Source organism: Chrysochloris asiatica, unplaced genomic scaffold, assembly GCF_000296735.1.
Source record: "Chrysochloris asiatica unplaced genomic scaffold, ChrAsi1.0 scaffold00146, whole genome shotgun sequence".
In the NCBI taxonomy this organism is placed as follows: Eukaryota; Metazoa; Chordata; class Mammalia; order Afrosoricida; family Chrysochloridae; genus Chrysochloris; species Chrysochloris asiatica.
The window spans coordinates 240,769-266,727 of NW_006408664.1; the positions used below are offsets into that span (position 1 = coordinate 240,769).

General features: G+C 42.4%; 1 protein-coding gene across 1 annotated transcript in view; it reads left to right on the forward strand.

Annotated features, from left to right (window-relative positions):
* Positions 1–25,959, forward strand: part of BACH2 (BTB and CNC homology 1, basic leucine zipper transcription factor 2) — a 212,371-nt gene that overhangs the window by 172,734 nt on the left and 13,678 nt on the right. The window contains exon 3 of the mRNA XM_006870611.1: positions 11,871–13,469. Within this exon, the coding sequence (XP_006870673.1) occupies positions 11,871–13,469 (1,599 nt within the window). The remainder of the gene's footprint in view (positions 1–11,870; positions 13,470–25,959) is intronic.

Below are 25,959 nucleotides of genomic sequence, written 5' to 3' on the forward strand. Positions count from 1 at the left end.
AGAATATTGTTTATTGGTCCAGTGGTGAGGATTTTTGTTTTCTTTACATTGAGATGTAATCCATACCGAAGGCTGTACTCTTTGATCTTCATCAGTAAATATTCTAAGTCCTTTGATATCTCATGCAAGTAAAGTTTTACTAAAGGTAATGCAGAAACGGCTACAAGCATACATTGACAGAACTACCAGAGGTTCAAGCCGGATTCAGAAGAGGCCATGGAACAAGGGATATCATGGCTGATGTCCGATGGATCTTGGCTGAAAGCAGAAAATATCAGAAAGATGTTTACCTGTGCTTGATTGACTACGCAACGGCTTTCGATTGTGTGGGTCATGACAAGTTATGGAAAAACATTGCGAAGTATGAATATTCCTGAGCACTTAATTGTGCTCATGAGGAATCTGTAACTGGACCAAGAGGCAGTTGTTCAAACAGAATATGGGAACACTGAATGGTTTAAAATTAAGAAAGTTGTGCGACAAGGTTGTATTCTTTCATCGTACTTATTCAACCTGTATGCTGAGCAAATAATCCGAGAAGCTGGGTTATATGAAGAAAAACATGGCTTCAGGATTGGAGGAAGACTCATTAACAACCTGCAATATGCAGAACTCCATAGCCACTTCCAATTGCTATCAGGGAAGAAAACAAAAATTAGAGGACAAGCTACTACTTCGCTTTACTTTTGATCTTCTACGAATATACCTTATAAGAAGAATCCAGTAAGAAGTCAACTGGCAAAAGAGTCTGGAAAACTGTAGTTTGTAAACTCCCAGCCTCAACTGAAGGGAGTATAAAAACCATGGGTATGAGGCTAAGAAACAATCACAAATAACCAGAATTTGTGTTTTTAATTTTGTTGTTTATAAGTACTGTCCAATCAGTTACAACTCATAGCAACCCTATATAGGAGCAGCTGGTGAGTTTGAATCAATAGCCTTGTGATTCCAACCAACCTTGTGGTCCAGTGCATTATCATGCAGCGCCACACCAGGACTCCTGAGTTTGTAATATCAGACAGAAGTGAAAATTCATAGTTGGTTAGAGCTGTTCAGATTTCTGTGTTATGTTACAGTTGTTTTGCCTTAGAAAACAGGTCTGGTGATCTGCTTCCAAAACATGTAAGCTTTGAAAACCTTATGGAGCGGTTCTACTCTGCACACTCAATGGGGTTGCCATGGTTTTGGATTCAATTCGATGACAACTATCAGCAACAACAACAAAGTTATTTTAGAGAAAGTGAGAGGAAGACAGAGAGAGAAAGATTCAGTTGTGGTCTGAACAGTTTCTGTGTAATTTTGTTGTTTTCTTGATTCATTTTCTGAGTGTTTTGTGTATATATCATAGTTTTGGAAAAACTGCAAGGTGTCACAAACACTTATGGCTGGAGAATCTTAGTGAAAAAATGTGAGTTTTTGTAGGTTTCTTCCTCAGTGATTCATGGGTTCTTTCAGAGAGCTCTGAGTCTTAGAACTGACTGACTGCTCATGACTCTTTATCCTGACTCAGTCAGGCGTTTTTTACAACCTAAATGATTTGCTTTCTTCTTCTTTTTTTTTTTTTTAAATACTATTCAAAAAATATCTTAAGAGGCTGACCCGAATACCCTGTAAACCTGCCAGTCACCCTGATTATCACGCTGGCCCACACAACTGATTCCAGTAGCCATGCCAGCTTTCCTTTGTTAACCTTTAGTACTCTGGGATGTCTGATCACCACTGGACCAATAAACAACATTCTTATCAGTGGGGAAAAGATTGAAGTTGTCAAGGATTTCATTCTTCTTGGATCAACTATCAAAATTCAAAGAAGCAGCAGTCAAGAAATCAAACTATGTATTGGATTAGAAAAGTGTTGAAACGCAAAGATGTCACCTTGAGGACTAAGGTGCGCCTGACCCAAGCCATGGTATCTTCTGTAACCCTGTATGCATGTGAAAGTTGGACAATAAGTAAGGAAGACCGTAGAAGAATTGATGCTTTTGAGTTCTGGTGTTGGAGGAGAATATTACTGAAAGTGCCATGGGCTGCCAAAAGAACCAGTAGATCCATTTTGGAAGAAGTGCAGCCAGAGTGCTCCTTAGAGCCAAGATGGCCAAACTTTGTCTCTCATACTTCAGACATATTGTCAGGAGGGACCAGTCACTGGAGAAGGATATCATGTTTGCTAAGAAGGGGGGTCAGAGAAATAAAGGAAGACCCCCAGCGAGATGGATTGGCCAAGCAGCAGCATCAATGGGCTCAAGCGTGGCAACAATAGTGAGGTTGGCCCAGGATTAGACAGTGTTTCATTCTGCTGTGCATAAGGTCACTATGAGTCAGTGCCTATTCGATGGCATCTAACAACAACAACTCTGGGATGCCATCACTCCCACTGAAATCAGGGAGCCCATTTCAACTGCAGGGATAGGTACCAGGTTTATGTGTTGACAAGACTGACTTTAAGAGTTACACCAAGTTTCAGAGCCTGCGGGGAAAGGTAGAATCTCTACTGAGTGGTTTCCAGTCTGCCTAGACGGAGCTGAGAAAGGTGATGGGGATAAGACTCTTGTGGTTCAATAGTGAATAATTGCTATCAGGATTGACTGTGAGGGTTGGAAATGTAAAGGTAGACATTTTGTAACAAAAGGAAGGGAGTGGCTGACTTTGCAGTCCTGGAGAGGAGGTCCCTGGGACCATCAAAGGAGAAGAGCGGAGTGTGGGACCCTACCCAGAAAAGCAGTGACATCAGAGATGGAGGCAGAGATGATGGTATGGAGAGATGGAGCAGCTGGGGACGCTGGACTCAGGGAGGGAGAGGAGCTGTTTGCTGGTGACCAAGATGCAGGCTTGCAGGGTGTACCCTTTGGTTGTTTGATTATGCATGGAGGGGACTTTAATCATTGCAATGAAATGAAATATGAATGTAAAGCTAATGTTCTCCCATGTAAACTATCACATAATTCACAGTAAAAACTTAAAATAAAATTAAAAAAGTTACACAGGGCACCGTGCTCAGAAGGGCCCCATATTGGGTAGCTCAAATGTGTAAGCACTAGGGTACTAACCAAAAGATTGATGATTCAAACCTAGCTAGAGGAACCTCACAAGAAAGTACTGATGATCTGCTTCCCAAAGGTCGCAGTCATGAAGACTCCCTGTAGTGCAGATCTACTCTGCATTCAGAATTGACTTGATGGCACCTGGTTTGGGTTACCATCTTGAAATTCTTAGTAATTTCAGGGCAAGAGGCCTTAGGCCTTGCAAATCATGTAACTGGTCTTGATGCCAGGTAAGGAAGGCAGTTGTAAATAAAAGCCAAGCAGGATTCTTGAGACAGAGACCAAAAAGTCCTCCTTTTACTAATTCAACTTTTACACTTGAGACAAATGTCGCCTCCTCCTGGAAGCCTTTAGGCAGTTACTGCTCCAGCTCTATCCTCCTTTGACCAAAAAAGCAAGACCAGTACAGTAGAATTGAATCAGATTTATAGTGACCCTATGGTGGTGGTGGTAGTGTGCCGTAGAGTCAATTCCGACTCATAGCGACCCTGTACAGGGTTTCTGAGGCTGTAAATCTTTACAGGAGCAGAATGCTTCATATTTCTCCCATGGAACAGCTGGTAGTTTTGAACTGCTGACTTTGAAGTTAGCAGCCCGATTCATAACCACTATGCTACTGCCTGGTAGGATTTCTGCAGCTATAATCTTTATGGAAACTGACTCCCCCATCTTTCTCCAGTGGAGTGGCTCTTGGGTCTGAACTGCCCACTTCTCAGTTAACAGCCCAAGTACTTAATCACTGTGCCATCTGGGCACACTGCAAAAACCTGATCACCCTGTTAGTTCCTTGGAGAAAGATGTATTTTATTCATCTTTGTAATAGGAACAATAATAATTGTTACTCAGTACCAGACCCTTTTCTAAAGGTTTAATAAGATCCAGGCACATTGTTAGTATCCTCTCTTCTTACAGCTAAAGAAATTGAAAGTTAAGTGACTAGCGCAGGTTACACAACTGGTACATAATAAAGCTAGGATTTGAATCCCAGAAAGTTGATTCTCTGCCTGGTACAAAAGTGCCCAGCATATGGTTGTTGAATGAATAAATGAAAAATCACATGTGACTAGTTGATCAGATAGCTATAAGAGGGACTTTGCGTTGTAGTTACTGACACAAATTCAGACATGCACAGGAGAGAAGACCCTTAACTTTATGTTTACAAGTCATATTCACTAATACCATTAGTGATTTTATTTAGTAAAAACAAAAATTACACGTGTATGTGTAAACAAATACTAATGTTTATTTTTCATACTCATTACTCTAGGAATGGAAAACAAGGTCAGTTTCTCTGGCTCTGTCTTTAACTAAAATTAATATTAAAATGATCCGAAGCTTTGTTGAAATAGGTTAATTAATTTAACAAATACATACTAAATGTAGTATGCTTGTGTAACATGCTGCTTTGGGGAGAAAAAAATGTGATAATATGGGTATTAATTATAGAAAGTTGAGATTAGAAGTGATGCCTCATCATTAAATCAGTCTTGATTCTAGAGAGTGGGATGTGCAGTGCGTTGTGGGGGTGGAAAGGAAGAATGAGTTGTCACCAACGTTGTTTTCTATATTTGGCAAGTGTCTCAATGTGCAAATACAACCCACGGGGATGGTCTGTGACTGCCATACATCAAAAAGCCCATTGGCATAGCTTTGTTACCTTCATCTTTCCAGTTCCTGCAGCACATATGAGCTCCGGCTTTAACGGAAAGGCATGTGTGGTGTTGCTGAAGATACAAGTTTTTATCTTTATAAGGTTTTAACTAAAGGACCTTGAAAAGTATCCCACCGTCTCCTAGGAAGAGGTATCCCAATTCATCTAGCCATCCTGCAGAAGGACTCAGTGCTTACAGCTATGTGTGTATACTGCCAAAACCAGCTGGGAAGGCCTGAACACTTACATGGAGAATGATGTTCCAAATCTCATAAATACCACGAACCCTATTCTCAGTATACCTCTGAAAGCTGACCACCTGTTGTAACAATCAAGCAATGAAACTGTTAAGAGTTTCCCAGCATATGTTCTGGTGAGCCGCAAAATGGGTATTTCATGAAAAACCAAGCCCCCTAACACTGTAAACAGCGCCCAAACATGCCCATTGCCAGTTGAGTTTTCTTTAGTTCACCATTGTCTCATCAACAGCATAGAGGTGATACATCAACTCCAACGAGACCCAGAATCCACAAAACATCATAGCATAGATGGACCTGGAAGGTATAATGCAATGTGAAACAATTTAAGCATAAAACGACAAATATTGTATTATCCTGTTTTATAAGAAGGCAAGAATAGATAAATACAAAGATACCAGTGTTCACTGGTGATTACTTGGGGGTGGGGCAAGGAGGTGAGGGGGGCTGTATGCTTTATGCAGTATATTCATTGGTGACACAAATATCTGTACTCCTCAGACATAACCAAATAAGCCTTCTGGATTTGAAGGCTTAGAACCATAGTCTCTGGGACAACTCATGGTTCACAAAAACCATGATTTGAATCCAAGTAAGTGAGTAGTGTTTGGGGTTTTAAAAGCTTGAGAATGGTTGTCTAAAACACATCTGTGGGCCTGAACTCACTTGGACCAACAGTCAGATGGTACCCAAAAGTACAGAGAAGAAACAAGTCTACAAGAACCACAGCCTCTGATAGCAGATGAGCTGGATGGGATTCCAGCTACCAGCATTATGTGTTCTGACCCAGGCAACAATAGCTGGTCCCAGATAAAATGGGAGAAAAATATGGAGAAGAACTCAAACTCTAATAAAAATAAATTTAAAAGCCAGACAAACTGGACAAGTCAAGACCAGAGGGCTCCCTGACACTACTGTCCTGGACTCTAAACCTAGAGCCAAACCTATCCCCTAAAATCCCCTTCTACCGAAATAGAAGAGTGACACACCAAGGACATTCATTACCTGTAAAGTCAGTGCCCTACCTGAAAACCATCAGTATGAGATGTAAAGGTCAACAGCAGAGATGAGAAGATAAATGGGCAGGGAAACTAGAGCACTGGAAAGGGAACGAACGGAACGCAAAGAAAGCATTAACTGACACATTGTGATGAAGGTAACTCATGTCACGGAACAATTTTTGTGGAAAATGTCAAATGGGAACCTAACTTGCTATGTAAACTTTCATCAGTAACTCAATAATTTTTTTTTTTTAATTGCTAGTTCTGCATCCTATTTCCAACACATTATTGGCATGTTGACTCACACCACAGCATGAGAGTTTATTGGCCTGACTTTAAAGCTAAAGGTCAGTACCATTTGTCTTGTGTGTCAGCTGCTAGCTGAGGTCATTACCTTCTCAGGTAAAATCAAAGGGCAAGACAGGTGTTACTTCCTGTCTGCTCTCAAGTCTCAGCCCCACTTGGCTCACTCCATTTTGTCTGAGTGTGTGATCTAGTCTCATCTGTGCATTGTCTATTGTACATTATGGGATCAGCTGCTTCAGCATTTGAGCATGATAAAGAAATAATCTTCAAAAGGATTCATCCAAAATGTTTCATTCAAGACACAAAACGGTTAGGCCAGGTTGTAGCTCATATTAGAGTTCTCATTTGTTTACTGTTGCTTTTAGGCCATTCCTGACCAATGGATTTTAGCCTAGACATGTCTGCCCCCGTTAAAGCAGTGTGACACAGCTCCATTAGTATCAGCGAACTGAAACTGGTTTACTATGTCTGTTCACTTCATTCTACTTTATGATTATTCTTTGTCTAATAACATGTTTCATGGGTCATTAGCTTTGTATGTAAATATCTACCTCCCACCCCCTCTTTTGTTTTCCAATTATCAGAACCTTACTTCTTAAGACCAAAAGAAAATAACAATGTAATCTTGTGGTCTCCATTTTATAAACATAAGCTTCACTTTGGTACCTGGATATATGCTCATAGTGAATGAATTTAAGTTGTAGGATTAGCACTGGACTGCAAGGTCAGTTTGAACTACGAGGTCAGCTGTTCAAACTCACCAGCCACTCCTCAGAAACCCTACACAGGGTTGCAAGCAGTCAGAATCGACTTGACGGCACTTAACAACAACAAGCTACTCAGGATGGAGGCTAAGCCAATATTTAGAGCCTGTGTTAACACTGGTTAGCAGGTGTAACAGGGAATTGCTTTCTATTTTGCACATTTGGACCTATTACCACTGGCCTGAAGTGCCCCAGAGATGTATTACTGAGAGGTGCACTGATGACAGTTTAGAAGGTACCTCCTATATCAAGGGTGTCCTGGTGTGGCGCTGAGGATTAATGTGCCAGACTGCAAAGCCATTTGAACTGCAAGGTCGGCAATTCAAGCTCTCCAACTGCTCCTTGGAAACCCTATACAGGGTCGCTACGGATCGGAACCAACTCGATGGCACTTAACAACAACAACTATATCAAGAAACCTTTCTCCAGAGCAACTATAGTCAGGGGACTGCACTGCACCCCAGATATCCTGCTACAACTGTACAGGGGTCCTGTAGCCATCCGAGATCACTTCCTCTGCTGAACTTATATTTAGTTTTCTCACTTGAAAACTAAATATGCAATCTTGAGATGACCCTTCCATTGTTGGCTTACTTAATCCAATAATTAACTTTGTATTATATGCACCTCTTCTGCAAAGTTCAATTCTAGGTTTCTTGAGCACAAGGCTGAGTCTTGTACTTATCCTTGCCTCCTAGCGCTTATCACGGGAGGAAGAATCGTGTTGGGCTTGGGCTGGAATCCCAGATCTCCATTTACAAGCTGTATGACTTTGAATCAAAGTCCCTGGATCTCCTTGCATGTCAGTTTCCTTATCTACAAATACTTATCTTAAGAAGCCCTGATGATAGTGCACGTGCCTGTGAACCGAAAGATTGGTGGTTCAAACTGAAGTAGAAAGATGTGGCCGTCTCCTCCTCTAAAGATGACAGCATTAGAAATACCATGAGGCAGTTCTCCTCTGTCCTGTAAGGTCATGATGAGTTGGAATCAACTTGATGGCAATGTTTTGTTTGTTTTTAATACACACCTTGCAGAGTGTTATGACAGAGTGTTATGTTGTGCAAAATTTTGTAGAATTTAATATGACAAGGTAGGATTTAAGCTTATCTAAGGGCAGAGCCAGCAATGAATTGTTCACATTTCACAGTGTGGATGCCATCTCCTCTGACTTTGGCCTTAAATGACAGTTAACAAACCTATTATTTTGCCATGACTTTGCATCACCATCTGACAGTCATTCTGAGATTCTCATGCCACCTAAGCCCGGAAGAGTCAGTGATCTCAGGACGTCATTGATCCAGAGGCTGGAGACTGCTCGTTGACACCTTCAGTCCATCTCATATGTTTAAGCAGTAGTCCTTCCCTATGCAGAGACGCTTTCTCCAGATTCTCATAACCACATGGCAGATGGCAATTCTCTGTGTTCCTTCCACATCTAATGATTTTTGTGGATATCCCTAATTTAGAGATAAAGCAGTCACAGTGGGAGGCAATAGGAGGGCTTAACTGAGATCAACCTCATCAAAATAAGGAGGAAATGGTAAAACGGATGGGAGCATGAGGTCTGTGAGAAAACTGCAGATAGTATTACTGAAATGTGTTTTCCCCATTTCCCATGTAGTTATTAGCACATTTGTCAAAACTCTGTGTTTATGTACTCATCACTGAGTGACTAGAAAATTGTCCAGGAGCGTGGTGGAAGATACGAACTTCCGGACAGTCAGACCCTGCTTTGACTCCGACATTGCTCTCATGGTGATGAAGCCATGCTGCAGTGAACAAATGGGTCATGAGACATTCTCATCATTATGTTTACTTATAAATTGACTTTTCCTTGACTTTTGACTCCTTTCTAAAAGTTCCTGGGAGAAAACAGAGCAGATATTACATTTGATAAATCTATTCTCATGTCAGCTTAGTAAGACATACATGAGCTCCTTTTTAATACTGTCACTAGGGAACAGGGGAGTCCTAGTGTGGCACTGTAGGTAAGCACTGGGCTGCTAACCACACAAGGTCAGTGGTTCAAACTCACCAGCCACTCCTTGGAAACCTTACACAGGCTCACTATAAGTGGGAACTGACTCAGTGGCACTTAACAACAACTAGGGAACAGAAAAGAGTGGTAACTCTACAATATAAGCACTGGACTGAGAACCACAAGTTCATTGGTTCAAGCCCACCAGCTACTCTGAAGGAGAGTGACGAAGCTGTCTGCTTCTGCAAAGATTTGGATCTCACTAACCCTGTGTTGTTGTTGTTAATTGCCTTCAAGTCAATTTCCACTCGTGGCAACCCTGTATATGGTTTCCAAGTAGCAGCTTGTAGGTTTGAACTGCCAATCTTCTGGTTAGTATTCCAGTGCTTATCCTGCAGTGCCTATACTGGGTCACTATTAATCAGAACCAACTTGATGGCATTTAACAACACCAACTAGGGAACAAGACAGATAAGGACCCTGTCTGCCTTTGATTGGTTGATGGATTTGATTACTTGTTTGCACTATGCCTTGCTTGGAAAGTAATTTGAAACAATATCCACCAAAAAGCAGTTTTGTCACCTCTGTCCACTATAACTTTATGTTTGGGGCACAGTTAGAATTAAAGACATTCAGTCATATACAAGCATTAATCAAGTGTTTACCATGTTAGAGACCCTGGCTTTAATGCACTATTATAAAGATAAATACATTCATCTCTGATCTAAAGGAGCTCACTATTTCATGTAGAAACCCACATAAGTATAATAAAAGTGAACTACAGTGATTGCCCAGGTAGAACTTCAGTGTGGCTTAACAATCATATTTTAGTTTGGGTTTGATTTTTAACCAAATATCTACGGATTCATATGACATTATAATTTGGAATTTTATTTAAAAGGTATCAAGAGCATGAATAATTAAAATCCCATTCCATTGTATTTAAGAAAATTCCCTTACTGGGAAAAAAAGTGTAGTGACATCCTGGAAAATCCAGAATGTTTCCTCTCTGATTATGGTTGCTAAAAGGATAGTATCACTTATTCTCACTAAGATTCCTGGTGGTGTAGAGGGCAACACATTAGACTGCTGACCGCTAAGTCAGCAGTTCAAAACCACCAGACACTTTGGTAGAGAAAGAGACTCTCTGCAGTCTTGGAAACCCTTAGGAACAGTTTTCCTCTGTCCTGTTGGGTTGTTGTGAGTCAGAATCCACTCAGTGGCAGTGGTTTTTGAGAGGACTGGAGAGGGCTCCCAGAGGACTTGATGTTCAAGTTGAATCTTGAACAACAAATAAAGTCCTCACGAGAGTTTTGGCTCTATATGCTGCAGTGAGTTTAATATACACAGAAGTCAGTTACAAAGTTTGCCAGTTCATCTTAACTCCACTCATTCTCCTGGTAGATATTTTTGATCACTACTGAAATAGCTTTCAGCAAAGACCCCATAATTGCCATTTTCATTTGACTTGCACACATGAGTCGTAGGCATGTTTCCCCTTCCTGTAGGCTTAGTAGTACTTAGAAGAACCTAGAAGGTGGATTGTCTTGCATTCAGGGTAAGGAGCTATTCCTGAATATCAGTGAGTTTAATCCATTTCTTTCTTTCTTTCTTTTTTAGCTTAATCCATTTCTATCTGAAAAACAATTGGCCTTAGGCAACAAAGTTTTAATTGTCTAAGCCATGTTGTGTATGAGTGCACATGAGCACAAGCCATGCATAAACAGCACATTTTCAATCTGTGTAAAATGTAATAGATAAACAGCACATGACAATAGGCTTAGCCCCTGAAGACTTCCAGAACCCAAGACAGCTGCATGGCAAAGCTACTGCTAATCAATAGGGAAGGAGTAGCCCACGTCCTCTGCCACTCTGCAAAGTCAACCATGCCGGTGACAACCAGGGTACTTAGCTCTGTAACCTACCCCCTGCTGCCCCCAGTTCTTTCTGGGCCAGGAGTTCATTTCATTTCCAGAACATGGCTTTTGATTGTCATCATCTCTGGTATTATGACATGATGACTGAAAAATCCCAATTAGACACCATGATGAACGAGTAAAACAGGAGTTGTTTAATATCTCTTTAGAAATGGTAAGTGTTAGGAAAGAGGGAGTAATGGCAATGGGAAACTCGGGGAGGAAGTGGGTAAGTGATGTTAGTGCAGTCAGTGGGATGAAACAAAATGTGAATGAATTGTTGAATGGAAAACTGATGATCTGCTCTAAGCCTTCACCCAATTCACAATACAAAAAATGGGATTTAAAGGGGTAAGAAAGAAATATATCATTCTCAGAAAGAGCAAGAGACTGCACAGAAAGTGCAAATACGTATTTGTGCATATCTTGTAAAATAAAAATTATAAATGATTTAGAAACCATCTTTTAACCCCAAGGACTTGGGGTTTTTTGCTGAGCCATACTGCCAGTTCAGCAGTTGATAAGAGAACTATAATGCTTTCTTTGGCTCGAGTGAACTGTAAGAAGGGCCACAGCACTCGCCCCTTCTGTTGAATGCCTCTCAGCAGGACTGATCAGGAAGCAAATTAATAGGCTTCGCATTGTTAGCATGCATTTCTACCAGAATATTTCATTAGTGCAAACACTGACCTGTTTTCTTGTTTGGCCACTTGACCCTGGTTATTTTTGAGTCTGCTTGTGCCGTGATAAAGTACAGCGTTAGCATGTGAAACACAGGCACTAATTGTGGGAAGCCAAGTCAGTCGTTGCTGACCCAGTATGAGATTAACTGCTCCTTTGCAGTTCTTTAATGTGAAATATTAATGCTGTCTGGCTATCATGCCTCAGTTGAGAGAATCAGAACAAAAGTGGTGCTGATGGTAATGTTGGCAATTTCCCTGTTTGTTTTACAGGTCACGGCCAGGGGCTTTGGGCCACTGTTACAGTTTGCCTACACTGCCAAACTGTTACTCAGCAGAGAAAACATCCGCGAGGTCATCCGCTGTGCTGAGTTCCTGCGTATGCACAACCTAGAGGACTCCTGCTTCAGCTTCCTGCAGACCCAGCTCCTGAACAATGAGGATCGCCTGTTTGTGTGCCGAAAGGACACTGCTTGCCAGCGCCCACATGAGGACCATGAGAACCATGAGAATTCTGCGGGAGAGGAGGAGGAAGAGGAAGAGGAGACAATGGACTCGGAGACAGCGAAGATGACTTGCCCCAGGGACCAGATGCTTCCAGACCCCATCAGCTTTGACGCCGCTGCCATCCCGGTAGCAGAGAAGGAAGAAAGCTTGCTGCCTGAGTCTGACGTGCCCACAGACATCAAGGAGAGCTCAGAAAAGGACACGTTAACACAGTATCCCAGATACAAGAAATACCAGCTTGCATGTACCAAGAATGTCTATAATGCATCATCACACAGTACCTCAGGTTTTGCAAGCACATTCAGTGAAGATAACTCTGGCAACAGCCTCAAGCCAGGGCTTACCATGGGGCAGATTAAAAGTGAACCCCCCAGTGAAGAGAACGAGGAAGAGAGCATCACACTCTGCCTGTCAGGAGAGGACCCTGTCAGGGACAGAGGAGGGGATGTCGAAATGGACCGCAAACAGCCCAGCCCCGCCCCCAGCCCTACCACCCCTGCCGGCGCCACCTGCCTTGACAGATCCCGAAGCATGTCCTCTCCTTCCTGTCTAAGGTCTCTGTTCAGCATAACAAAAAGTGTAGAGCTGTCTGGCCTACCCAGTACATCTCAGCAGCACTTTGCCAGGAGTTCAGCATGCCCTTTTGACAAGGGGATCACTCAGGGTGACCTTAAAACTGACTATACCCCTTTCACGGGCAATTATGGACAGCCTCACATGGGCCAGAAGGACACATCCAATTTCACCATGGGGTCACCCCTCAAGGGACCTGGGTTGGAGGCCCTCTGTAAGCAGGAAGGAGAGTTGGACCGGAGGAGCGTCATCTTCTCTTCAAGCACATGTGACCAAGTGAGCACTGTGGTGCATTCATACTCTGGAGTGAGCAGTTTGGACAAAGACCTCTCTGAGCCGGTGCCAAAGGGTCTGTGGGTGGGAGCTGGCCAGTCCCTCCCCAGCTCCCAGGCCTACTCCCATGGCGGTTTGATGGCTGACCACTTGCCTGGAAGGATGCGGCCCAACACCAGCTGCCCGGTGCCAATCAAAGTCTGCCCTCGCTCACCACCCTTGGAGACTAGGACCAGGACTTCCAGCTCATGCTCCTCCTACTCCTATGCAGAGGATGGGAGCGGAGGCTCACCCTGCAGCCTCCCTCTCTGTGAGTTCTCCTCCTCACCCTGTTCCCAGGGAGCCAGATTCCTTGCCACTGAACATCAGGAACCAGGCCTGATGGGAGATGGAATGTATAACCAAGTCCGGCCCCAAATTAAATGTGAGCAGTCTTATGGAACCAACTCCAGCGATGAATCCGGATCGTTCTCGGAAGCAGACAGTGAGTCGTGTCCTGTGCAGGACAGGGGCCAGGAGGTAGGGAACCCACATAAATTCAACCATGTGACTCACTTTCTCAGTCCTTTATGTGGACCATGTACCTCTCCCTGCCCCCACCAATCCCAGATTGCTCTTAATTAAAGGTGACAGTAAAGGGACTATCTCCTCCATCCATGAAAGCAGCATGTTTCATGGTGATTCCAAATTAACCACTTTCATCCTTTGATATTTGATCTAGATTTGAATGCTCAGTGAGTGGAGACAGCCCATTTAGTGATAAACGTTAAGTCCGATGCCTAAAACCTCAGAAACCCTGTACAGGGTCACTATGAGTTGGAACCAACTTGAAGCACAGAACAAGCATGAAAGTGTGTTCATGTCCTCCAAATCCCCACCCACCTACCTCCTCCCTCTTCCCTCCATCTGCTTTGAAAGGACGCTGAGGTCCACACCACTCTCATCCTGTTCTTCACCTCTTCGGTACAAAGTGAAATGATTGATGGAAATGAGATCGGTCACCATTAAACAGATGCTTTCCCAGAACCCTTTAGGTTTTCCCTGTCAAGAGATGACCTTGGAACTGTCCCATGTCAATTCTGAGGCTGGTGATGGATGGTCATCATCCAGGGTCACTCCAGGAGCACCCTCGAATTGTCATGCCTCACAATGCTATGATGGACCACTTCCCAGGTTCCCCACAAATGATGAGAAGTCATTTTGAGAAGTAGTGGAATTAAATAGCCGTGTTTGTCCACATTGTGAAAGCACAGCACTTTATGGTACAAATCCCCAAATGATCTTCTGTGTTTTACCATTGCTGGGAGAAGGGAACAGAAGCAAAACCAGCCATAACATGAGCACCCACATGACTGAAGAGGGAAAAGAGGAGAATTCCCCGTGTTTTCCCATCTGCCAGTCACGTGGGAAATCCTTAGAAGGATTCTAAGGGAGGTCGTTGTCATGATTTGGCAAGAAGCCAATATGAAACTGCCTCCCGTGTGTCTGACCTGCTTCAGAAGCAGGAGTGAGCCACTCGGAAGTCCCTCCTCAGAGCTATTCACACACAAAGGCCTAGGAAGAAATATAGTGCGTTCCTCATGAAGCCAATGCCCTCACCGCTCTTCTGCATTCCCTGGGTATTAAGCCAGTTTTAAACCAAGTGTCATCAAGTTGACACTGACTCAGGTGTGTCGGAGAAGAATTGTGGTCCTTGAGCTTTCCATTGGCTGGTTTTTCAGGCCTTCCTTGTGAGGAGCCTCTGGCAACTGGAACTTCCAAACTTTGGGTTTGTAGCCGAGCACATTAAGTTTGCACCCCTACACACTGCCATCGAGTAGGGTCCAACTTACAGCCAACCTGTATAGCGTTTCCAAGACTGTAAATCTTTATGGGAGCAGAGAGCCTCATCTTTCTCCCATGTAGCCACTAGTAGGTTTGAACTGCCCAAATTGTAATTATTAGTGCAGTGCTTAACCTACAGCACTACCAGAGTTCCTCCATTTGCAGCAGTCCCTGGTCAAGAGGTTGTAATCTAACCATACAGCAACAATACCACTTAGGGTGAAGTAGTTTCTCACAGAGCTACGTGTGGTTGCTCAGCCTCTGCAAGGCTGGCGATAAGCACATGAAGTTTTAGTTTGGGCATATTTTGAAAGTTGATTCTAGAGCTCCTTGTGCCAGCTGCAAAAACACCCTGTGGTCACTTCCTCTTTGTTGCAAGGTAGTCCCTGCTTTTCTTTTATTGCCTGGCAAAAACAGAAAGAAAAATACTAAAATGATTTAATTTCTCTAAAAAACAGTCAGAAAGGAAATTTGAAGGTGAACTGTTGCTAATAGAATACATCATACTCCCTGAGACTTGGCATGCAGGATTGTGCTCAGTGCCCCAAGCCAATACTTTTGTGATCCTGACCTTCGGAAGATTGAGGTTGTACGCACACAGCAAAAGGTTGTACTCCTGCTCCATGCACTCTCTCTGATCTCCATTCTGTGAGGTGTTCTTTTGTCCCCTGGAACTGTTAGTGAGCGTGCCTGACTCAGAAGGCTAGTTACTAGATCCATTTCCTTGTCAGGAGAAGAGGTCAGATGCCTCCCTACTTTGTTTTTCTCTCTCCCTAAACAAGATCCCTTCCATTCAGCTTAAAGGAGCTGTGATTTTATAACATTTGCATATATGTTCAAGGAACTCTTGTTAAGTGTTGTCAAGTCAATTCTGACTCATAACAACCCTTTATAGGGTTTCCAAGGGGTGGCTGGTGGGTTTGAACCACTGACCTTATGGTTAGCAGTCCATAACTTATCCTACAGCACTACACCAGCACTATGGTTCATAGCAGATAAATCTCCTTTTGCCACTCTGTATCCCAAAAGAGAGTTTAAAGTTACCTCGTGGAACTAAAAGCCCCCAACATATGTTTTTCCTGTGTTTGGGCTATATCATTTGTCTACCTTAGAATCAAAAATAGTTCAGTCAGTTAAAAGAAAGATGCATTCAACTTATAAAATATTCATTAACAGGACTAACTTCCTCTCCAAAAATATTCCTGACTTTTTAAATGTTATTTTTACTTTTCAAAACCAGTCTTTTGTTTACATTGCTAAACTGTGAAAAAGCAGATGTTTGCCAAGGCTCTCTATATTACAGACAGAGCCCTGTTTGATGCAAACAGTTAAGTGCTTAGCTGCTAACTGAACATTTTGGTACTTCGCATTCTACCCAGCGGTCCAATGGAAGAAAGGTCTGGTGATCTGTTTGTCTATGGATCACAGTCTGAAAAACCCTATGGGGCAGCATTACTCTGTCACATGGGGTCAGTGGCACCTAACAACAGTTATGGTAAAACAGGTTGTTCCCAATTGGGCACTATAGCTTTCTGGTAGTGCTTAGGTTTTCCAAGAACTCTCTCACGACTCAGCCTAATTCCTTTAGAGACAGCCTCCTCTTTGAGCTCTTTTGATCCTGGTAGAAGTGCTGTTCCAATTATTGTGCCAAAGGCAGATGTTGTTCAGTTTGAGTCAAAACTGTGTTTTCCTGAACTGATTCAGAGACGCCAACATCTACTGAGTGCCTACTGCGCCCTAGTTATGGTATCCTGTTCATCTCATGGAGCCACGATTTCTACAGTTAGCTGGAGCAGTGACAACTCAATCGTGAAAGCCTTAGATGTATAACAGGACTAAAGAAAGCATGTTTCTTCATTTCCCTCTGTCATGTTGTTGTTGTTCTTAAGTGCCACCCAGTCAGCTCTGACTCATAACAACCCTGTACAGGGTTTCCGAGGAGCAGCTTGTGGGTTTGAACTGCTGACCTTGTGGTTAGCAGTCAAGTGCTTACCCTACAGTGCCACACCCTCTATGATGTTGTTATGTGCTCTTGAGTCGGTTCTGACTCGTAGCGATCCTGCAGAGGGTTTCCAAGCCATCTGTGATAAGCATCTATTAATGAAGGAGAGAAATAATAGAGTTGATTCTGTCATGATCTTTTGTATGAAACAAATCCAGTTGCCTTTCTCTTCCAAATGATCCCCCAAGAGACACTGGTATCAAGAACCATAACTTTCTATCTCTTGTTGGCCCCCAGTCTGTTGTTTCACACTGACAGGTCCATACTCCTTACCAGTTTCTCCTCCTCCACCTTATATTCTTATATTCTATAAGATGTTTGAGTTATACCATGTTACTAACACTTCATTGAACTCTTCTCCATCTGTCTTCACTGCTCCTTAGCTTTAAAGACAGCTTAAATTAGCACAGTTTTTTCCTTTATTAATGGTCATCTTCTTAAAAATGCTTTTTAAAAATAATATAGCACAGCATATCCAGCCCCTAAAATAACAAACTTACCAGGCTTTCTTTGTGTGCCTACAATAATATATAAGGATGTTCACATTATATGGGTTTGCATTTTGGTGTTGATGGCATTATACAGTCTAGTTACTCCACAACTTGGGTTTTTTTTTTTTACAGAGCTATTTATTTTGTATCTTGCCTCTAGGTTAATCATTTTAGGGCTAATGACTCCTTCTTTAATGACCGTGATTTCCATAAATCATACTTCAGCCCAGCCATCACCTATAACATACATCCTGATTGTTCCCAGGGTTTTTTTCCCCTCTTCTAAATATTGCTGCAATAAACATTTTTGTGAGCATGTTTTAGTAGTAATGCTTTTATTTCTAAGGAGTAGAGTCCCTCTAGTGGGTTAAAGATTATGCCCATTTATTAGCTGCTTTCTAATTACCTTTCCTAAAGGTTGTAGTAATTCACATATCTGTCAGTAATTTATGAGTGTCCATTTCCCCCTGCACTTAACAGTGCTAGCTGTACCAGTCTTTGTAATTTTTGCCAATCTGATAGGCAAAGAATGGTGACTCATTGTACATTTCCCTGACTACTAATGAGGTTTGCATCTTTTCTTCTGTTTATTCACGGCTTACATTTCCTTTTCTGTGAATTGCCTGTGTGCATCTTCACCATTTTTCTTTTGGGTAATTTGATTCTTTTAAATAAGTATAAAGGAACTTTAAACCCTTAACATGAGGGGAACAGTGAATCATTCCCATAAATGTTGCTTGTTATTTTCTTCTAGTTTTACTTTATGGTATCTTGGTGTGTAAAAATTTATACAGTCAAATTATCAGTCTTATTCTTTATTACATCTGGGTTTACTGCAGTATGTTTTGTTTGTTAAGTCTAGGGTTTCCAGGAGCATCTAGTGGGTATGAACTGCTAACCTTATGGTTAGCAGTCCAGTGCTTATCTTATAGCACCATACCAGGACTCCTACTGCAGTGTAGAGAATAAGAAGAAATGGAAGTAAAATTGGGGGTAGTGAGTATAGGGAAAGTTTCATTCCTGTGTATTCGTAATGTTGGAATTTTATATATACATGCCTTATACATGGAGTCCTGGTTTGGCGCTGTGGGTTAATGTGCTGGACAGCAAACCAACTGCTCCTCAGAAATGCTATATACGGTCGCTGTGAGTCGGAACCAACTGAACAGCACTTAACAACACCAGGAACATACCTTATATGGGGAGTCCTAGTGGTGCAGTACTTCAGCATTCTGCTGCTAACTGAAGGATTGATGGTACAAACCTTCCAGCTGATGTGTGGGAGAAAGATGTGACAATCTGTTTCCATAAAGATTATAGTCTTAGAAACTCAATAGGGGCGTTCTGCTCTGTCCTATAGTCCTGCTGTAAGTGAGAATCAACTCGACTGCAACAGGTACATCTAATACAGGCTCATGTTTTTACTGAGAGAAAATCCTGACACCCTCTGAAAGTATACAATTTGGGAGTTTTAGATGTGCAAAGATCTACCACTATGAACTACCAGAACATTTTCATCACCCCAAAGGCAACCCAAACCCTTTAGCAGTGACTTTGCATCCTCCATCTCCTCAGCCCCAGGCAGCCACTGATTTATTTTCTGTGTGGCACTGAGGGTTAATGCGCTGGACTGCAAGGTTAGCGGTTCAAACCCACCAGCCACTCCTAGGAAACCCTATAGAGGGTTGCTATGAGTCAAGCTGACTCGACAGCACTTAACAACAGCAACAGCAGCGTACTTATAGAACTCCATATGCTAGATATTTCATGTAAATTAAATCTTACTGGCCACTGAGCATAGTATATTCAAAGTTTATTATTTTTTATTGACAATATATTCCATTGTGTGGATATACCACTTTTTTTTTGATCCACTCATTGGTTGATGGATATTTGGGTTATGTCCACTTTTTCACTATTGTAAGTAATGCTTATAAGTGAGCAAGTTTTTGTGTGGGCTTACTTTGTCAGTTCTCTTGGGTACATAAGAAAGGGCTTCAAAATGTTTGTGACAAAATGGAATTGAAAGATAATGGAACTTTTCCACAAACTCTTTGAAGTCCCCTTGTATATTTAGTGGTTATAGTTGCTGAATCATTGGTAACTCTGTGTGCAACATTTTGAAGTTCTGCCAGACTTTTTCAGAGTCTTTGTTGTTGTGTGCTATTGAATAGGTTCGGTGGTAAGCAGTCCAGTGATTATATTAACAGCACAACACCAGAATTCCAAAGTGTGTATGCCATTGTATGTTTCCACCAGCATGAGGTTAGGGATCCAGTCTCCCCACATTCTCACCAACATTGGTTAATGTTCATCTTTTTGTTTTAGGCATGCCAACATAGGCATATCTTCAGAAAATAGCACCGATAGCCGTTCCTTTTAAATTGCTGAATGTTCTCTCACAGTTAGTAATAGAAACGGTGGTGGCCAATAAAAACTGCTTACTGTCCCCCTCCTCGAGTGGTGCCCAAGGCATGGGCCATTCCTGCTGAACCTTAGATACACCTCTGCACTCTAGTAAGTGTAAAGTGGAATCATTCATAAAATTTGAAAATTATAGGTAAGTCAGAGCATCTTCCAAGTAGTAAGCATTTCTAATTAATTGCACGTTTTAGTAAAGTAGCAATGGGAAAGCCATTGATTTGCACAAATGTATTGATTAATTGAACTTGTTTTTTGGTTTGTTTGTTGTTATTTTTTTAATTTTTGTGAATTGAATGAAGGTTTACAGACAAGATCATCAGTTTTACATTAAACAAGTAATATTTTGTTTCACCTCAATGATTGCAATCCCTTCCATACAACAACAGTTATCCCGCTTCCTCCCTGTGCTTCCTATCACCCACCTTCATATATCCCTTCTCAACTTTGTTCTTAGGTAAATGTTGCCCTTTTGAGTTTGAATGATTGACCATTCCGTGGTGAGCAGACCTTACTAGTGTTGTTGTTCTCCCTGTATACCTATTGACTGCTTGGCTGAAAATTGGCCATGAGGATGAGTTCCTTTCCAGACCAAAGGGATGGTCAAGGACCATAGTCGGTTTCCTCCCATCTCTTTCTGATCAGTAAGCCTGGTCTCTTTGCTTTACTTTCTTTTTTTAAATAATTTTGAGTTTTATTCCACTCTATCTGGAACCTTCTAGTGTGACCCCTTCCAAAGCAGTTGATAGTGGTAGCCGGGCACCATCTAGTTCTTCTTATCTCAGAGTCCAGGAGATTGATGTTCACGTGTCTCGTTGGTCCATTGGACTAACTGATTCCAGACATCTTCAGTTCTTCTCAGTCATCTTTGTTCCTCACATGGAGACACCAACAGCTGCACCTTAGATGGCCACGCATGTTTTTAGTGTACATGTGTCTCTATGTGAGAGAGATGGAATGTTGTAGTGTAGAATTCATATGCTATAGAATAAAGGAGCTGTGGCTGACATCCAGAAACTTTCATATGTAAAGTGTTTACAATGGGTTTTTGTAGTTCAGTGAACCTGGCATGCTTTCAGAAGTGTCTGTAATCGCTCTGCTAAATAAAAGACTTTGCTGGGTGGCATAGAAGTCAGCCACTTTTCTAATTAGAACAATGTTTACATGTTTTGTAAAAGAACTTTCTTAACATCTGGAGCACCAAACCATGCTGGATGTTTGGAAGAAGAAACCAACCATGTGACCAGGAAAGGCAGGGTTGGTAGTGGAAATAATATTAATAATACCCCATATCTATAAAGCAATTCAGACTTTTCAAAGCACTTATGACATTTTATTCCTAACAGCCCTGTAAACTAAGTAGATCAAGTATCATCACCCTCTGACTTACAGCTCCTCAAAGAACTTCAGCAGAGAGAATGAATGACTTGCCTGCAGGACATCAAACAGGGGTCGTTCTGGTTCAACACCCTGATGAGAAGGTGAATTTCCACCCCAGATATACTGAATCAGAATCTGCATTTTAAGAAGATTCCCCAGGTGATGCTTATTATATATCTAAGGATCTTGTTAAAATGTAAGATCTGATTCAGTATTTCTGGAGTGGAAATGCACACACTCATCAAGGAGTCCAACCAAAATAAACTGGTTCAAAGCCCTGCCTGCCTGAGATCACACAGCTAATTAATTGCAGGGTCATGACTAGATCCCAGGTGGCCTGTGTTGATTGCAGAAAAATTCCAGACAAGCGAGGGTAGAAAGAATTGTGCGGGGAAACATTTCTCCTCCGGGAGGAAAGACTTTATCATTGGCTGTTCCTATTGCAGCTGCTCCAGTTTCAGCATCAGTCCAAGGAACACTTTGATCCCTCCTTGATAACTCACAGGGTAAGAGCAGAGGTGTTAAAGGCTCATGTGTATTTCAGGGTATTGTGTTTGATTGGCCCTGCCCTTTTCTTTCCTGTGGTTTCTACTCAACATCTGGTCATGAAACCAAGATAGGAAACAGGAAAATATATTCACAAATCAATCTTCCCCAGGGATTTCTGAAGGAAAGTAAGTGCTTGTTTCTGGCTGTTTCTGTAAAATCGGCAGCTCCATCCTGTTTCTCCAGTAATCCACACACAGCAAACCAAAGACACCAGGCAACTGAATGTGTGTTAGAGACCATGTTGAGGCAAGAGAGAAATGACGTCATAAAAGATATACAGAGATCACGGGGGAAATCCACAGAGCGAGAGAGTCATAGTTTGGGGTGGGGAATATTTTTTCCCTTCTTTTATCATATTTGAGTTTTCTGAAAAGAAGTTATATCTCCAGTATAAATTTTGAAATGATTTTTTAAAAAACAGAGAAAAAGGCTGGTGGTTTTGGGCTGCAGAACAGGAGGAGAGATGTTAGCATGGTGAGAGAAGCAGAGTGCTGATTTCTGCTTGGTGAGAAGGGAGAGTCGCCATACACCTGGCATCTGGGTTCTGGCTTATGGCATCCCCGGTCAGCCTTCTGTCTCTCCAGTACAGCCAACACAAAAAAAAAGCATATTAAAGTTTTGTTCACTAGCCAGATGCCAGAGCTTCCTCCCACCCTTTGTCAGCGCTGGGACCAGAAGTCCCTCGGCACATTGCAGGGATCATCTGTAGTATTAACTGCTGAAGACCTGGAGTCCCCACATGATCTGACCCTCCCCGGGATATTCCCTAGCAGGGCAGTGCAGTTACAGTGCTAAAAACCATCTTCTGGTCCTGTTCCTCCTGTCGTGTTCCAGAGGAAAGAGAAGAGTCGGCACTTAGCTAGAGCTGGGTAAAATCAACAGGAACATATTGGACAAGCTGTGGCACTGGCCCGAGGAGCCCGGTATGGTCCTGGGCCTGTGATTCATGGCTGCCTTTGACTCTGCAATTCCACTGAGAACCAGAGTGGCAGTCCCAAGCAGCTGTGTGACAGCCCCGTGGTGAGTGGAGAAATGGACGCCGGTAAATCACATATGCCCCACCTGTATTTACAGCTTGCTTAACTGTAGCTGTACGTACGTGGTAGGCTGAATGTAACCAGAACCCATTCTGACAAGTGATGCTGATGGTTGGTGAGACTCATAATCTTGTCAAGTTGGATGTTTTGTACTATTTATGAGCGTCCAGTGGATGAAAAGCAAGTCCCCACTGAGAAGTAAAATCCAGGAAGAATAAGTGTGTGTAGAGGCAATAAATAGAATGTTAAGCCCTACTGGGCTTATTTGGCTATAATGGCTTGGCAGATCAGGATGTGTTTTGACTTTCCAAGGCAGAATCACTTTATCTGACTTTTCAGCCCCAAGGCCCTGGGTGGTACAAATGGTTAACACTCTCAGGTGCTAGCCAAAAGGGAGGAAGTTCGGGCCTACTCACAATTACCTCAGAAGAAAGGCCTAGGGATCTACTTGCCAAAAACTAGTCACTGAAAACCATTCATTCCTACTCTGATACCCATGAGGTTGTCATGAGTCAGAATCTACTGGATAGCAACTGATTTTTGGAGGGAAAATGTGTGTCCAGGAGCCCGTGAATAGAATGTTCATCCAGCTTCTTAAAGGGTCAGTGGTTGCTCCTGATCTCCAGGGAAGATATACATGTGCTCGGAACTTAATAAAGGGGTAAACTGATCACTGTGCCTTTCCAATAACACTTTAGGGGCTTCCCTTCTGTTAGTCAATGTAAGATCACCCTTCAAAAAAGGAAATATAATGTTTGGGGGGTTTTTTGTTGTTTTTTTCACATGGAAGAAAGTCTAGAGCTGACTGTTTTCTTTTCCTTTGACCTTCTTTAAAAAGCAGCATGAGTTGCAACAGCTCTGCTGAAATTTTATATGGTCTTTTGCTTCAAGGACTTTGAAACTAGCATTGTTGATTTTTCCTTTTTCCTGTCAGCCCTCTGTGCTGTTTCTCTCATGTTTTATAGTCCCTGTCTGGATGGTTTTAAATACAGCAGCTTTTGGTATAGAAGCCCTTTTGACTTTCCCTTTGGCCTGAGCTATAGGTGTATATTCTTTCTGAAAATAAGTAAACACAATATAGAGCAGAAGCAGAATTGCTTTGTTGTCAGCAGAGGGGGAAACTCCGCAAGCCCAGAAATGCCGCAACCTCTGCTGTGCAAACAAGGCTCTTGCATGATGTTGAAACATCCGTGCCTCTAACAGACAGACCTCTGTGTTATTTAGGCTCCGTCCAGGATCTGAATGTCTGTCTGTTATCCTCAGGGTATAAAAGTGAAATCAAACATTCTTTCGTATCATTATGAGCCCTGTGCAAACATAGCCTCATGGACAAAGCCCTTTCCCGGGCCCATAACAAGGAGCTGTTTGTCCTGGTTTCCGTCTTTAGCAGTTGGAGTTGGGCTGAACTGAGAGTGCTGTAATGTGCCCTGTTGCAATTTGGCTTTGGGGGCTAAAATTTTACAGGTGTCATGGGGCAGAGTTCAACATGTGGAAGTTGTATCAGAGCCCCCATTGGGGAGCCTTCTGCAATTGGTACATCGAGCAAGCTCATAGCACGAAATAATCTGATAGCCCATGAAGTAATCTGACACAGAAATTGCACCCAGCCACAGAGAAATAAGATAACCGTTTAGGATGTTTGTCTTTGTGCCTGAGATGAACTGGTCACAAATGTCAGAATCTGGCCTCTTCTCTGCCTGCATCTGATGGCAACTGAGGAAAAAGTCTCAGGATGAAATAGCCTCCTCATCATTCCCTTGAAGGCATCAGATGAACACCGCAGCAGTCACAACAGCACACAAATGCTACAGAGGGATTGCTTGCTTCAACTAGAAATGTTTTAATTAGCTCAACCCAGGTCTTAACGTCTTTCTGGTTTTCAGGTCACTCAAATCCATTTATATCGTTTTCTAGAGCTGTGCTGTCCAGTACCGTAGCCACGAGCCGCATGGGACTGCTGAGCATGAGACAGGTGGCCAGTCTGAATTGTAATGTGCTGGGTGTGCATAATATGCTTTGGATTTTGAAAATTTAGTACCAAAAATAATGTTGTTGCTATTGTTAAGTGCCAAGGAGTCGGTTTCAACTCCTAGCAACCCTGTATAGGATTTCTGAGGTTATTAATCTTTACAAGAGCAGAAAGTCTCATCTTCCATGGAGCAACTGGTAGATACAAACTACTGGCCTGCGGTTAGCAACCAAGCTCATAACCTGTTACGCTACCAGGGCTCCTGAAAAATAATAATGGTAATTGTTGTTGTTAAATCCTGTCAATTCAGTTCCAACTTATAGCAACCCTATATAGGATTTCTGAGGAGTAGCTTGTGGGTTTGAACTGCTGACCTTGTGATTCACTGTCCACTGCTTACTCTACAGCACCACATCAGAAGTCCAGTAATAGTAGTAGTAAATTGAAAATATTTCACTGCATGTTGAAAATATATTGAGTTAAATAAAATATACTGTTAAAATTCATTTTACCTATATCTTTGTACTTATTAAAATGGCTACTAGAAAACTTAGAATTACAAGTGTGACTCACATTGTATGGCATTGGACAACATGGTGCTAGAGCATTCCGAGAGTTTTTAGATTTATAGTGCCATCTGCTGGTCCACCTGAAGCAGATGCTCCTATAAACAAGAAGTAATCGGTCTGAGCTGGGGAGCACTTTGTCTCTTGGCCTAGCAGCACATCCTTCCTTTTTCGGGAGTTTCTGAAACAAGCCCTGAACTAAACCTTGGAGTCTTAGAATGGACAGTGACAAACTTCTGGAAGGGACAGGGTACCTCACAGATGCTGAGAAGGCCCAAGAGGCCAGCAGGGCTTCCACCTCTGCCCTTCTGTGCTACTGCTCACTGTCATCACTTGCTAGCCTTTTTTATATATATATTTTTTGTGAATTATGTGTTAGTTTACATGGAGAACATTAGCTTTACATTCATCCTATCGTATATCATTTCATTGCTATGGTTACAGTCCCCTCCATGCATCATCAACCAACCAAAGGGTATACCCGGTAAGCCTTTCCCCTGCTCATCAGTATACAGTCCCTCTCCGTCTTTGGGTCTAAAGTACCCAGCTGCTCCATCTCTCCACATCATTGTCTCTGCCTCCATCTCTGGCATCACTGCTTCTCTGGGTAGGGTCCTGCATTCTGTTCTTCTCCGTTGATGGTCCCAGGGACCTCCGCTCCTAGACTGCAAAGTCAAACACTCCCCTCCTTTTGCTACAAAATGCCCACCTTTACATTTCCAACTCTCACAGTCAATCCTGATAATAATTATTCACTGTTATACCACAAG